The following is a 12,636-nucleotide window of genomic DNA, read 5'->3' as shown; positions in this document are numbered from 1 at the left end:
GGAGCTAAGGTAGGAGGATTGCTTTGAGTTCTAGGCTAGCCTGGGCCACAAAGTGAGACCCTGTCCCAAGAAATGTAACCGTGGATGAAGGAGATGGGTCCTTTATTGAAACAGTTTTACATTTATTTGGTGTTGGGGGTGTTGCACATCTGCTGCAGCATGCTTGTGGCGGAGATCACAGGACAACTGGAGGAGATTAGTTCTCTCCTTCTTCTAAGTTGGTCCCAGAAATCTAACTCAGGCCCTGAGGCTTTCAGCAAGCGCCTTTTCAAACTACTTAGCCATTTCACTGATCTGTCCACCGATCCTCCAGTAAAGTTCTGCCAAGCAGTAAGAACTGAGATAGATGGCCATAACTCATATGCAGCTGTGGTGACATGGACTTGCTTGCCTAGGTCTGAGGTGGTAAAGCCTTTATCGCCAATGAGTCTAGCCTTCTTGGCATGTTCCAGGCCAGTGAAAGTCACTGTCTCAAAAACAAAACAACACAATACAAAACAAAACAAAACAGGATCTAGTGATGCCTGAAGTTCTCCTCTGGCATGCATACACACACACACACACACACACACACACACACACCCTACAGATGGTGTACATGTTTGTACACCCCAGTTATCTCAGTTCTCCTGAGACTGGTGCAGGAGGATCTGTGGTTCAAAGTCAGGTACACAGCTAGTTTTAGGCCAGCCAGGACTATATGATACCCTTTCTCAAAAAAGCCTGCTGTCAGAGAAGGAATGATCCGGCCATGGCATACCTCTATTGCTTAGAGTGGTGGCTATGGTAAGAATTGCAAGGGGGCAATTCTCTTACCTCTGAGATGTCTGCACGATCTTCTAGAATGCACTCTGTGCTTTGGGAGAGCTACTTTCCAAGGCCACAGCAGACGACCTGAAGTGCTCTCGGCGGGAACAGTGTTTCAGGCATAGTTGCAGTGGTCTTCTGTAGATGCTGTCTTGCCCTTCCACTTCCAGGGAGTAGAGAGGGGACATAGCACAGGACATGTGGATCTCAGGGGTTTGATGGATGCCATCTAACCAAGCTCTCAGTTCAGTGTGACACACGAAGATGCCAAATGTTAACCTCTGTTCTACACACACACATACACACACACACACACACACACACACAGAGGAAATATGAGAGCTATTAACAGTTGACTTCCTAATGAGCATGCACACCTGCAAGTGTGTCCATACACATACTACACAAATATGGTAGCAGTTGAAAAAAAAAACCACTTGATGTTGACCTGTTTTTGACATACACACACTCAGACATATCACACACACGCACACACACACACAAAATGCTTTTATAGTCAAATTGTTAAGGTGACCTGAATTAAAGAACATCAAACTTTGTGTAAAATCAAAGCAGAAGTGAGGGCCATTTGAGAATGTTTTGTCCACTGGGGCCAAATTCTCTTTCTTCCCTCATTTAAATCTGTAAGCCCAGCACTTGCAGATTGAGGCAGAGGTTGTAGAGTTTAAAGCCATTATACAGAATAAGACCCTGCCTCTAAAAACAAACACCAAACCCCATTCTTAATAAATCCCAACAGGGGCGGGGTAAACTTCTGGGACCTCAAAGGGAAGTGTTCTGAAATACCATAACGTTTAGCTAGATAACTAGTCCCTCAGTTCCTCAGCATTTGAATTTAATTACCTGGAAAAGGCAAAGTACTGAGCAGGTAGTTCTAGTCGCACAAATTGGTCATTTTCCTTGAGATGGGGTCTCAGTCTATAGTCTTGGCTGACCTGGATTACAGACAGGATTTTACTCTGTAGTCCAGGCTGGCTTGAACTCATGGCAATCCTTCTGCCTAAGCTGCTGAATTCTAGGATCACAGACATGGGTTATTTTACCTTTTGCAAATCTCTTAATAATGGTCTACAGTGGTGAAATTCCATAACCATTTTTTGTAAAGAAAAAAGTTGTGGTGTTAATTTTGACAGGAGATGCTGAAATGTGAGCAACTAGGATTCTCTTTCTCCTTTTTAATTCCTCAAAGTACTTGAGTTTTTTGCTCCAAATACTCAATAGACATTTTATAGCCAACCTATAGGGACTGTAATGAAGTTGGTAGCATGAGTAGGTATAGGCTCCTGACCTCTTTATAATGTTAAAAGCTTAACATAGCATGCTGTGGCTGGAATAAATGAAAGGAAAAAGGAAATATGGAGTTGGGTGTTTTGTTTTGAGACTGGGAGTCCTTCTGTAGCACAGGGTGTCTTCAAACTTGTGATTCTCCTGTCTCAGACTCACCTGTACTGGGAATCATTAAAATGGGACTTTTAATGCCCAAGCTAAAGAGCTTAGCTTCTTCTTCTGATCTGTGTTTTAAAATAAAACAAAAAACTGTGTCCACAAGAGTATAGTGAAACCAGAGTGGAGTGCTGGAGGAGTCAGTTAGACTAGGCTTAGTGAGAGAGAAGGCAAGTGGGTGGTGGGCAGGACCACAGCTCTTTAGGTCAGTAGGGTGTAGTGAACTGGTGGTCTAGGGGGTGAAAGGTTTTGATCAGCAGTGAATGCTCTTCAGGGGTGTGTACTAAATGGGTACCACAGGCAGGCGCTGGAGGGGAGAGAATACAAGGATGAACTACTTTGTCCAGCCTCAGGATCCAGGAAGTAACAAGAAGCATGACTGTAGGACTGGGGCGCAGTTGCCTCAATCTGGAGAGCTAAGACTTGAAGTGAGACGTTGAGGGGGGTGCATGGTCTGCTCTTTAGCCTGGCAGGGCTACGTAAGGTAGAGACAGCGGAGGCCCCATCGCGGTGAGGGCCCGTGGATCGCAGAGCCCAGTGGCCTCGCCACCGTAGTCCGCAGGGCCACGCGTAGGAGAGGCATGAGTCTCCCGGGATGGGAGCTCAGGTGTACTGGCTTTAGGGCCCCAACCCGGGCCACTCCGGGAACTCTGAACGGAAGCGGCCCCTCCCCGCCCTGCTGCCGGACACCCAGCCAATCAGTGCATCCCGCCAATCAGGGCGTCGGACCAATCAGTGTGCTTTCTCCGGCGGAGCCCGGCGCTTAGCTGACGCGTGAGGCCAGCCCGCGCCCCGCCGCCCTTGGGCGACGGCCCCTCCCGCGTTTGCCCGGCCCGTTAGCTGCGCGCCGCGCCTCTTGCGCGACGGCCCCTGGGCGGCGGAGGCCGTGGCGGCGGCGCGTGCGGGCGCGGCCCTGGTGCGCCCCCTGGCGGCCCGGCCGGCAAGCTGCGGGTGCGGCGCTGACCCGGAGGCGGCGGCGGCGGTGCCCGGATGGAGGCACGTCATTGTCCCCCGCCGGGCGGCTGGGCTGTGTGCGGCGGCGGCGGCGGCGGCGGCCGAGGGGGATGGAGCGAGTGCCGAGCCGGGTCAGGTAAGCTCCCGCCTCCTTCCCGCCCGCTGCAGGCCGGCGTGGGGCCGGGCCGCGTGTCCCTGGTTCGCGGCCTCAGCCGCCCCGCCGCCTTCAGCCGGCCGCGGCCCGCCGGGACTAGCGCGGCCCCTCGCCCGCCGCCCCCTCTACAGCCGCCGGGCGGCCCGGGGACCCCACGGCTGCGGGACTGGCGCTGCCGCCGCCCGGCCGGGCCAGGCCCGCAGAGCAGGAGGCGGTGGCCACGGCGGGCGGGCTCGCAGCGAAGGCAGCGCCGGGGTTGCACGGAAGGGCCGGACCCCCCTGGTTGCCATGGCCACAGCGCTCCCACCCCCACCGGCCCCAGCCCGCCCCCTCGGTCCGCTGCTCGGGCGGCCGGCAGCTACCGGGCCGCCCGGCGCGTTTGGAGCTGCCGGGGTGGGCGTGTGCACGCCGGGACAGTGTAGCCGGCGTAGCCGGCGTCCGGGGCCCGCCCGCCGCCCCCCCGCGTGGCTGCCACCTCCGGCTCCAGGGCGCCCCTCGGAGCTCCGGGCTGGCCTCCCCGCCCCCACCCCACCCCGACAAACTTTCCCACCCGGGCGCAGTCCACTAGGCTCCTCAGCAGAACACCCGAGTTGCCCACGCCGTAGCGGAGCGGACACCCGCAAGAGAGGCGGACAGCCGGGGGTGTTGGGGTGGGGGGGAGGAGCCCCGTAGCTCTTTCCCCTCCGAAAAAGCGAGTGTGCCTTCCTCCCCCAGGCTCTTTATCTTTTGGGGCACAGAGAACCAACTTACCTGGAGGAAAGGGCGGGTGGGAGGGATCAGATTCAGATGTTTGAAATGAAAATTTGACGGGACCAAAGTTTTACAATCTAGGACTTTAACCTCCCTAGAATACAGTTGAGATTACTTTTGTTGAATAGCTCTTTTATATCTGAAGGCCTTAGGACTTGCTTGTTTGTGGTTCTTTCAAGTAAATACACTCAAGTAACAAAAAGTGTCGGGGAAACTAGTTAACGCCCCTTTTACAAAGTAACAACCGGATCCAGGTTCGCACAGCTGTTTATGGAGGAGAACTTTTCTTCAAAGCATGCATTTTAAACGTTCTGCTTTTACCATGTCACTCATTCAGATGCTTAGGTCTGTGAATAATGAGTTACACTTATTTGTTTTTACTCAGGGACAGTTTCACTTTCTTTTCTGTAATCATTGATTCAAGACTACAGTAAGTACTTGGTTTGCAGAGTTTTACGGCTAATCATTCTGTTTACCAAAATACAATTAAAAACCAAGTGGTGTCTTTTTTTAAAGTTTCTTAAAACTGAAATGTTACCAGAACTTGTATAATACTGTTTATGAAGAGTTCGCATAACAGGTTTTTTTTAATGCGTTGACCTTATTTCTTCAGTGTATGTGGGGGGACACAATGTGTACATAGTGATATTCTTTCTTAAAATGAGAAAGATAAATGTAGCCTGGCATTTACTTATCGTAAAAGAGACCTAAGCAAGTAATTAGTCTTGCACATTTATTCAGCTTTGGTCCCTGGTCAGGTTTCAAAATGGACTGTTGTAACTTTGTATATCATGAAAAGGTGTTGGGACTGGCTGGGCTTTGAGTAAGTAGTTACCATTCACAGGCCGTTTTGAACACTAACTGTCAGACGCTTCACTTAGACTAAAAACAGGAGCCATATGAACCTGTCTTACACAATATAGCTGGGTTTTAAGAAAGGTTGGCTCTTATAGGTGGAGTTTAGTTTGATCCCTGGTGACTTTAAGGTGATATTCATTGGCTGAATATCCAAGTGAAGAAGATAGATGGGTTCTGTTATTCTTGCCAGAATCAAAACAATGACATATTTCTGATGACTTGAGTTGTGTTTTCCTTAATATTTATCTCCTAAGCCTATCACAGCATCTTTGCTAGAATGAGTACGGTGTTTTGTTTGGTTGGTTGTTAATCATTGTATGGAAAGGTTGCTTGTCCCAGGAAAATCAAGGGGTTTTACTATAAATGTTATTTTAAGTAAGGATAGACTAGCCTTTCCTTATTACGGAGTTTTGTCTCCTTCCCCTAACTCTCCCTCCTGTTCCTTTTTTTCCATCAATACACTGTGTGTGTGTGCACGTGTGTGTGTCTGTATGTGTATATAGAATTTCTTTTGCCTGTAGCATGAGAAATATATAAACTTTATTTGGCTAGTAGGCCCAAATTTTCTTGTGACTGAAGGTGATTTATCTTCATTTGATTAAGTATTCAAGTTATTGACTTTCTGATTTTATGTAACTGCCCCTACATTGTTAAGGTTGTAACTTCACTTGAATTAAAAATTGTAAACAAGAAGGTTGAAACTTTTAAGGAACAACTTGACTGTAAGCACCAACATGGGGACATCTGTTCACTGAAGTACACAAGGATTTTATTACCCTTTGTACTTTAAAAGGGGTGAACTTTTTAAAGGCCAAGTTTTAGAGGTACTCCCTTTAATTCAGAGGTTTTAAAGAATTAAATGAGATGCCATATATAAATCCCTAAGCACAAGCTGGTGCTACAAGCAAACACTAGTAACTTCCTGTTTGCACGATTTCATTCATTTGTTGAACACATGTTTGGAAAGCTTCCCCCATACCAGGTAGGGTGGAGTTAAGTTTTTACTACATGCTACCATGGAGATCAGCACAAGGACTTTTTAGGATTGGTTTCTTACCCAATCTTGGGGTGAAAGGTGTTGTCAAGGAAACCCTTTAGGATGGGTTTCTAAAAAGCATTGTAGAGGAATGAGTTCTAACCCTGACAGGGGAAGTGTTAACTAAGCAGAGGTAGGAGATGGAGAACATGTGAAGAATAGCTTGCAGGACCTCAGCAAGGAGCTTGGACTAAAAATGGGCCCTGTCTATGGTGGGAGTGTAACGTGCGGAGTGTTCCAGAGACTAAAGCGTGCCAAGTTCAGATGCTGGGAAGAACATAGGGAGGGCAGCTGAGCACTCCTGAAAGGTTTTCTTCAAGGTCTGACATGTAGATTTGGCTGCCTGGACATTTTGAGGACCATTCCTTAAAAGCACTTTGCTGACTTGGGTTGCATAATGGCTAGACAACGGTCCTGCTGGGTGCTGGGTGCTGGGTGCTGGGTGCTGGGTGCTGGGTGCTGGGGCTCAGTCACTGACCTTGCAGATTTTGGCTGATCTTCCAAAGGGTTATCATGAAAATTTAGCAAATAAATAAATATTCAGCAATTAATATGATACCTAGCACATCAAAAAAACTCAATTAGTAGATTTAAAAATAAGATTCAGAGATTTAAATACATATTTGTGTTCAAAGTTTGATGTTAGCAAAATTACAGGTTTAATTCTAAAAGTTGAAATACTTATAAATGCTGGACTTTTTCAGAAAAATGTATTTGCTTCACTGGTAAGACTTTTCTGTAGCTAAAATTTTTCAAAACTTCAAATTTCATACAATAGTATTTTAGACTTTCAATTAAAAATTAAAGCTAAATATTCTCTTTATGCAATTTAATTGACTTTTTTCCCTGAAAAATGGTATATGATTTAAAAATGTAATCAAATATATTAAATTGTAGACTGTTCCTAGCTTTAAGCAGTATGTATGTATGTGTATGTGTGTATATATATATATATATATATACACACATACACACACACATATATAAAATATATGTGTTTTTAGTGTATATAATTGTGTATATCATACACATATACACATATATATGTGTGTATACAAATATTATATACAATATATATATATATATGGTGTTTTTAGTGTACATAATTGTGGATTGAGGAGCCTGAGTATAACCTTGCATGGTTTGCGGGATGTGGTACAGGAAAAGGGTTTTTTGGTAGTGGTGCTGCTGCTGCTTCCAAAACAAGGTCTTTCCAAGACAGAGTCTTGTACTGAATTCTTGATCTTCCTGCCTCCACTTCCATTGCTGGGATTACAGGCATGTAACCACTAAGGCTAGGCAAGACCTCTACCACTGGAGCTACATTCCTGTTCCCACTAATGGTTTCTCTTTGTTGGATGATTTGTTTAAAGATAGTTTCACTTGGTTAGACACAAGTTTGGAGGACACAGTGACTGGCAAGTAGACTGCTCTGTTCACTCTTTGAAACAAATGTACTTTTTGTCTTTTGCAGGGTTGAAAAATGACCATAGTTGACAAAACTGAACCTTCAGACCCATCAACCTGTCAGAACCAGCCTGGCAGTTGTGAGGCGGTCTCACCTGAAGACATGGACACAGGCTCTGCCAGCTGGGGCGCTGTGTCTTCAATAAGTGATGTCTCAAGTCACACACTTCCATTAGGGCCAGTGCCTGGTGCTGTAGTTTATTCTAACTCGTCTGTACCTGAAAAATCAAAGCCATCACCACCAAAGGATCAAGGTATGAGTACAGAGTTACTGCCGCCAGGGGCTCCCATGCCGGGGATTCAGAAGGGCATTGGTCCAAGATTGACACCATTTCATTTTGCTCTAATGAGCATTCATTCATTTATCTACCACACCCACCCACAGATCATTATTACCATGTATAACAAGTAGGATAGATTGATTTTTAATTGTCAGATGAATTTTTTTTTAAATTCCCAATTTCTTGAAGGATAGACTTTTATCTTGGCCTCAGACTCATTATGTAGCCAAAGCTGGCCTGATTGTTTTGTCTTCTTGATTCTCTTGTCTCTGAATGCCGGGATCACAGGGGCATTGTGTGGGGATCAAACCCAGGACTTTCTCTGCATTCTAAGGAAGCATTCTGTGAATTGAGCTACATTTCCAGATAATTATTATGGAAAAAATAAAAAGTTGTAGGTCCAGTAAACCCATATATCCATCAGCCAGCTGCCGACAGTTCATGGCCTCTTAGCTGAACCTCCAACCACAGACCTCCCTCGTTTGTGTGTGTGTCTCTGTCTGTCTGTCTTTCTGTCTGTCTGACTTACACCCTCTTCTGGCTCTCACAGCACCAGTGCTTACATGTGCACAGGTGTGGCACACAGAAATGCATCTAGTCAATATTTAGATTCCTCTATTATATAATTTTAAAAGTATTATTTGTGTGTTTCCATGCTATGGTATATATGTAGAGGTCAGAAGATAAGTTTCTGAGGTCAGATTCTCTGCTTCTGCTGCAGGTTCCATGATTAAACTTGGGTTGTCATGTTTGTGTGGCAAGTTCTTTTACCTGCGAGCCCTCCTGCAGGTCCTCCAGTGTAAATGAAGCCCACGTTTGGCTTTAGGTGGACTTATGTCTTTGAAGATTCTTTAATTTGTTAACACCCCCCCCCCCCCGCCCCGGGTCCTTGAAGATGATTTGTTGAAGCCAAGTGAATGTGGAGTTAATGTCACCCTAGGCTTTGGACTTTGTCTTCTGTGTTTGTGGCAGGCTAGTAATGAGGTGTAGGGTCCTGATCAGATTTAGACGTTGCTATGTATTTTGCTTATTTGTTTTTAATTTTTTTGCTCTCTTTTTTAAGTCCTAGGTGATGGCATTGCTCCTCCTCAAAAGGTCCTGTTTCCATCTGAAAAGATTTGTCTTAAGTGGCAACAAAGTCATCGAGTTGGCGCTGGGCTCCAGAATTTGGGCAACACCTGTTTTGCCAATGCCGCATTGCAGTGTCTGACTTACACGCCACCCCTCGCCAATTACATGTTATCCCATGAACACTCCAAGACATGTGAGTGCCTCATGCTCTTGAGAACCTGTTTTCAGTGCTGTGGTCTGCTTTCCTGATGCTGTCTTCTTCTGAAATGAATGAAGAATGTAGTGACATTACACTACCACGGGCTGGGTGTGTAGCTCAGTGGTAGTAGCTCACCTAGCATGCAGAAGGCTCCAGGTTCAGTCCACAGCCTGCATTAAAAAAAAATCAAAAAAATCCAAGTTAAATGATCACAGAGAAGTTGGTTTGCTGGTTCAGAAGCTAGGGTGGGTGGGAGGGACTTTTAGGATTGGTTTTGGGTTGCATAAGGAACATTTCACACCTAATTTGATCTGTAAAGTATTTTAAAAGAAGTTTATTTATTTTGTTAGCTTTTGACATTTCAGAATCCCTTGGGGTGTGTATGTGTGTGTCTTGCTGTGTAATCTTCAAATCGAGTCCAAAATCCTGCTCAGCTTCCAGGTATGACCTGGCATTCCTAGATTTTTACATTTCTTTTAACTCAGTAGAAGCCCAGCTTAGTGTTGGCTAGAGAAATTTGAAGGTTGTCTGCTGTCCCTATCCCTCCCTGCCACAGTTCTTTTGAGGTGTGATTGATAGAAAGCCTGTACTGTAGATTCACACGCTGATGCGTGTTGACTTTGTGTCTCTGAGACGATGACCACAGTTATATTCATCAAACCCGAAAGTTTCCTGGTGCCTCTTTGCAGTCCCCACTTCCTCAGTCCCAGGCAACTGGCTGATCCACCTTACAACACATTAGCTTGATTTTATTTACTTTTTTGTATGTTGCATATATGGAGTTACAACATATATATTGTTTTATTTTGCCCGATCTGACATAATTCAACATTATTCTGTTGGTTGTGTGTATCACAGATTACACAGTTACACACTTGGGAAGTGAAGGCCAGGGGACCTCCAGAGTGAGTTCAGGCCAGTCTGGGTTACCTGGATCCTGTCTCTAAGAAATAATGAAAAAACCAAGTCTTTGTAAAACATTTTTTTTTTTTTTTTTGGTCTTAGGTCCATGTGTAAGAATGAAATGGCTTCCTCGTGTTCTGGGCACAATAACTTTTAAACATTTCAGAACCAGCAGGGGGTAAAAGTTCTGTTCACACCATTTCCCAATACAAGATGTGCTCAGGGCGTTTTGGTTTGGTTTGTTTTGGTACTGGACCTTGAGGCTGCACGCCTGTTAGTAGGCAAATGGTCTATCCCTCAGTTGTACCCTCGGCCCGGTCTTCACCATTGAGAGCATTCTCAGGAGTCTTCTGACTGTGGGGCTCTGCTCTGCCCTTCTCTGATTAGTAATGATGCAAACATCTTGTGGGGATTTGAACTCTAGATGTTTACTTGGCTGAAATGAAATGTCTTTTCGATTGTTTTTCCTGAGATAGGATCTCATGTAGGCCGGACAGGCTCAGCCACTTCTCCTCCTCCATCCTCCTATTTTTACTCTTGAGTCCTGGGTTTACAGGTGGTCATAACCAGGGCTTCCCACATGTGAGGCGAGCAGTCTGCCAATTGAGCTACAGCGCCTTCTCCCTCTCCCCTTCAAATAGTTCATCTAGTTTTCCAATATGTTGGATTTTGAGGGTTTTATAGTTTTTGGAAATGGTAGACTGAGATTTGTAAATGTTTTTTTCCTGCCTCACAGGTGTCTTTTCATTCATCTCAGTGTCTTTTGGAAATTGAAAATACTTGTCAGGATTTGTAGTTCATTAATCTTTTTTATTTTTTATCAGTTGTGTCTTAAATGTTTTATTAAGAAATACTGAGCTGGCAAGATGATTTTGAGGGGATCAGGCTGCTTGCTGCCAGGCCTGACAAGCTGAACTCACTACCTGGGGCTCCTCTTGTCGAAGGGAAGAGTTGACTCCCTCAAGTGGTCCTCTGATCCCTACACACGGCCGTGCGCGTCCAAACGTAACACATACATAAGACATAAGAGATAAAAAATCTTTGCCCAGTCTGAGGTCAGAGAGAGTTTTACTACATTTTCTTCTATACATTACCCAAAGGGCTTGTGATACCTTCTTAGTTAATTTTTGTTTGTGATGTGAAGAATGTGGGTTGTTTTTTTTTTCCTTTTCAGTGCTGGGGAATTGAATGCAGGGCCTCACATACGCCAAGTGAGTGCTTTGCCCACGGTGCCACAAAGACGTCTACTGTTGCAGTTGTTCATTTACACTGTTTGTACTCAGAGAGTAGTAGCCTTTCTCCACTGAAACACCCGGCACCTTTGCCTTGCATATCTGCTGCTTAATAAATACTTTCCTCTGGGTATATTTCTCCTCTTGATTTTAAAGTAGTCAGGCTATACTCATCCCTCGGTGTCCTAGATGAATTAAATGACCACTAATGATAGTAGTGAGCTCTGCACACACACGGTAGCTGGCACTGTTGCTGCATCCTGGGCACCTGCCCCTCATCTCTGCTCTACCTTCCTGTTGCACATTGTCATTTTGCTCATTTGGATTCTCATTATCTTGCAGGCCACGCAGAAGGATTTTGTATGATGTGCACGATGCAGACACACATTACCCAGGCACTTAGCAACCCTGGGGATGTTATCAAGCCGATGTTCGTCATCAATGAAATGCGGCGTAAGTCTCACTGCAGTAGCTCAGGGCAGAGCCATGTCTAGTTATCCTCCATACCCTTTCCTTCTTGACACATCTCCCGAATCATCCTCTCAGATGCTGACAGGGCCAGTGTACCACGTGCGGGGCTTGTATGCGCTTTTTTCTTCTTACCCCTTTTGCTCTCTGAGACAGCATCTCCTTTGTCTCAGTCTGGCCTGACTCCTCTGATTCCCACATCCCAAGCACAGAGCGTAGGTGTGTGTTGTCAGACCCACTGGATGATGTACTTTTTGCTTTTCCTACTGCAACTTTTTATCATTTAATTAATCAAGTTGTAATAAAAAGGAACACAAAACGCGAGGCTTCTTGCTGAGTAGCTGGGTGGCGAGTTGATTTACACAGTGACAAACTATCAGCCTTTTGCTTAAAAAGCTGCTGAAAGTCAGAGACTATGTGAGTGTGCTGATGCACATTTGTAATCCCAACACTTGGAAACTGAAGGCAGGAGGCTCAGGGGTTCAAGGTCATCTTCATTAAATGGAGAGTTGGAGGCCTGACTGAGATACGGAAGACTCGGCCTCAAAAAACCAAACAAGTCATTCAGGGATTTTTCCAGGCGCATACTTCAAGGTGTTGCTTTTAGGAGTGTTGCTATGGCATAAGGTAAGTAATAATAAAGCCTTGTCTTTCTTCAAATCTCATAGGTATAGCTAGACACTTCCGTTTTGGAAACCAAGAAGATGCCCATGAATTTCTTCAGTACACGGTCGATGCCATGCAGAAAGCATGTTTAAATGGCAGCAATAAGTACGTATAGCAGAGCATATGTTGCTTCATTAGATCATGCACTTAGCCTGTCTCCTTGAAGGCACACAGATCCATCAGTCTGATGTATCTTGGTGTCTCATCACCTTGCCCCAAGATTTGCATAATCTTAAAATGATATGCTTACTATAACCATTTGATTTTGTTGCTCTTAGATGCTGGGCAATAGGCTTCTGTCCTGTTGCTGTTTAGTTTCCAGGTCT

At 45.4% G+C, this 12,636-nt stretch overlaps 1 protein-coding gene and 1 long non-coding RNA gene across 3 annotated transcripts in view; one reads left to right on the top strand and one right to left on the bottom strand.

Annotated features, from left to right (window-relative positions):
• The window catches only part of Usp42 (ubiquitin specific peptidase 42), a 49,429-nt gene that overhangs the window by 24,230 nt on the left and 12,563 nt on the right, over positions 1–12,636 (top strand). The window contains exons 1-5 of one of the 2 annotated variants that reach the window (NM_029749.2): positions 3,244–3,361; positions 7,498–7,744; positions 8,835–9,035; positions 11,519–11,629; positions 12,313–12,415. In NM_029749.2, the coding sequence (NP_084025.2) occupies positions 7,507–7,744; positions 8,835–9,035; positions 11,519–11,629; positions 12,313–12,415 (653 nt within the window). In that variant the 5' untranslated portion in view covers positions 3,244–3,361; positions 7,498–7,506. Of the gene's footprint in view, positions 1–3,243; positions 3,362–7,497; positions 7,745–8,834; positions 9,036–11,518; positions 11,630–12,312; positions 12,416–12,636 lie in introns of those variants that run through there. The other variant, XM_006504754.4, reaches the window with a different exon arrangement.
• Gm38737 lies at positions 93–3,069 on the bottom strand. Its single transcript, XR_868672.3, has 3 exons — positions 1,672–3,069; positions 817–970; positions 93–466 (listed from the first exon to the last, which is right to left on the bottom strand). It is a non-coding gene; the product is annotated as a predicted gene, 38737 (long non-coding RNA).

The sequence above is a fragment of the Mus musculus genome, chromosome 5 (assembly GCF_000001635.26).
Source record: "Mus musculus strain C57BL/6J chromosome 5, GRCm38.p6 C57BL/6J".
In the NCBI taxonomy this organism is placed as follows: Eukaryota; Metazoa; Chordata; class Mammalia; order Rodentia; family Muridae; genus Mus; species Mus musculus.
Note: the sequence above shows the minus strand (reverse complement) of the source record. Positions and strands in the feature narration are given on the sequence as shown.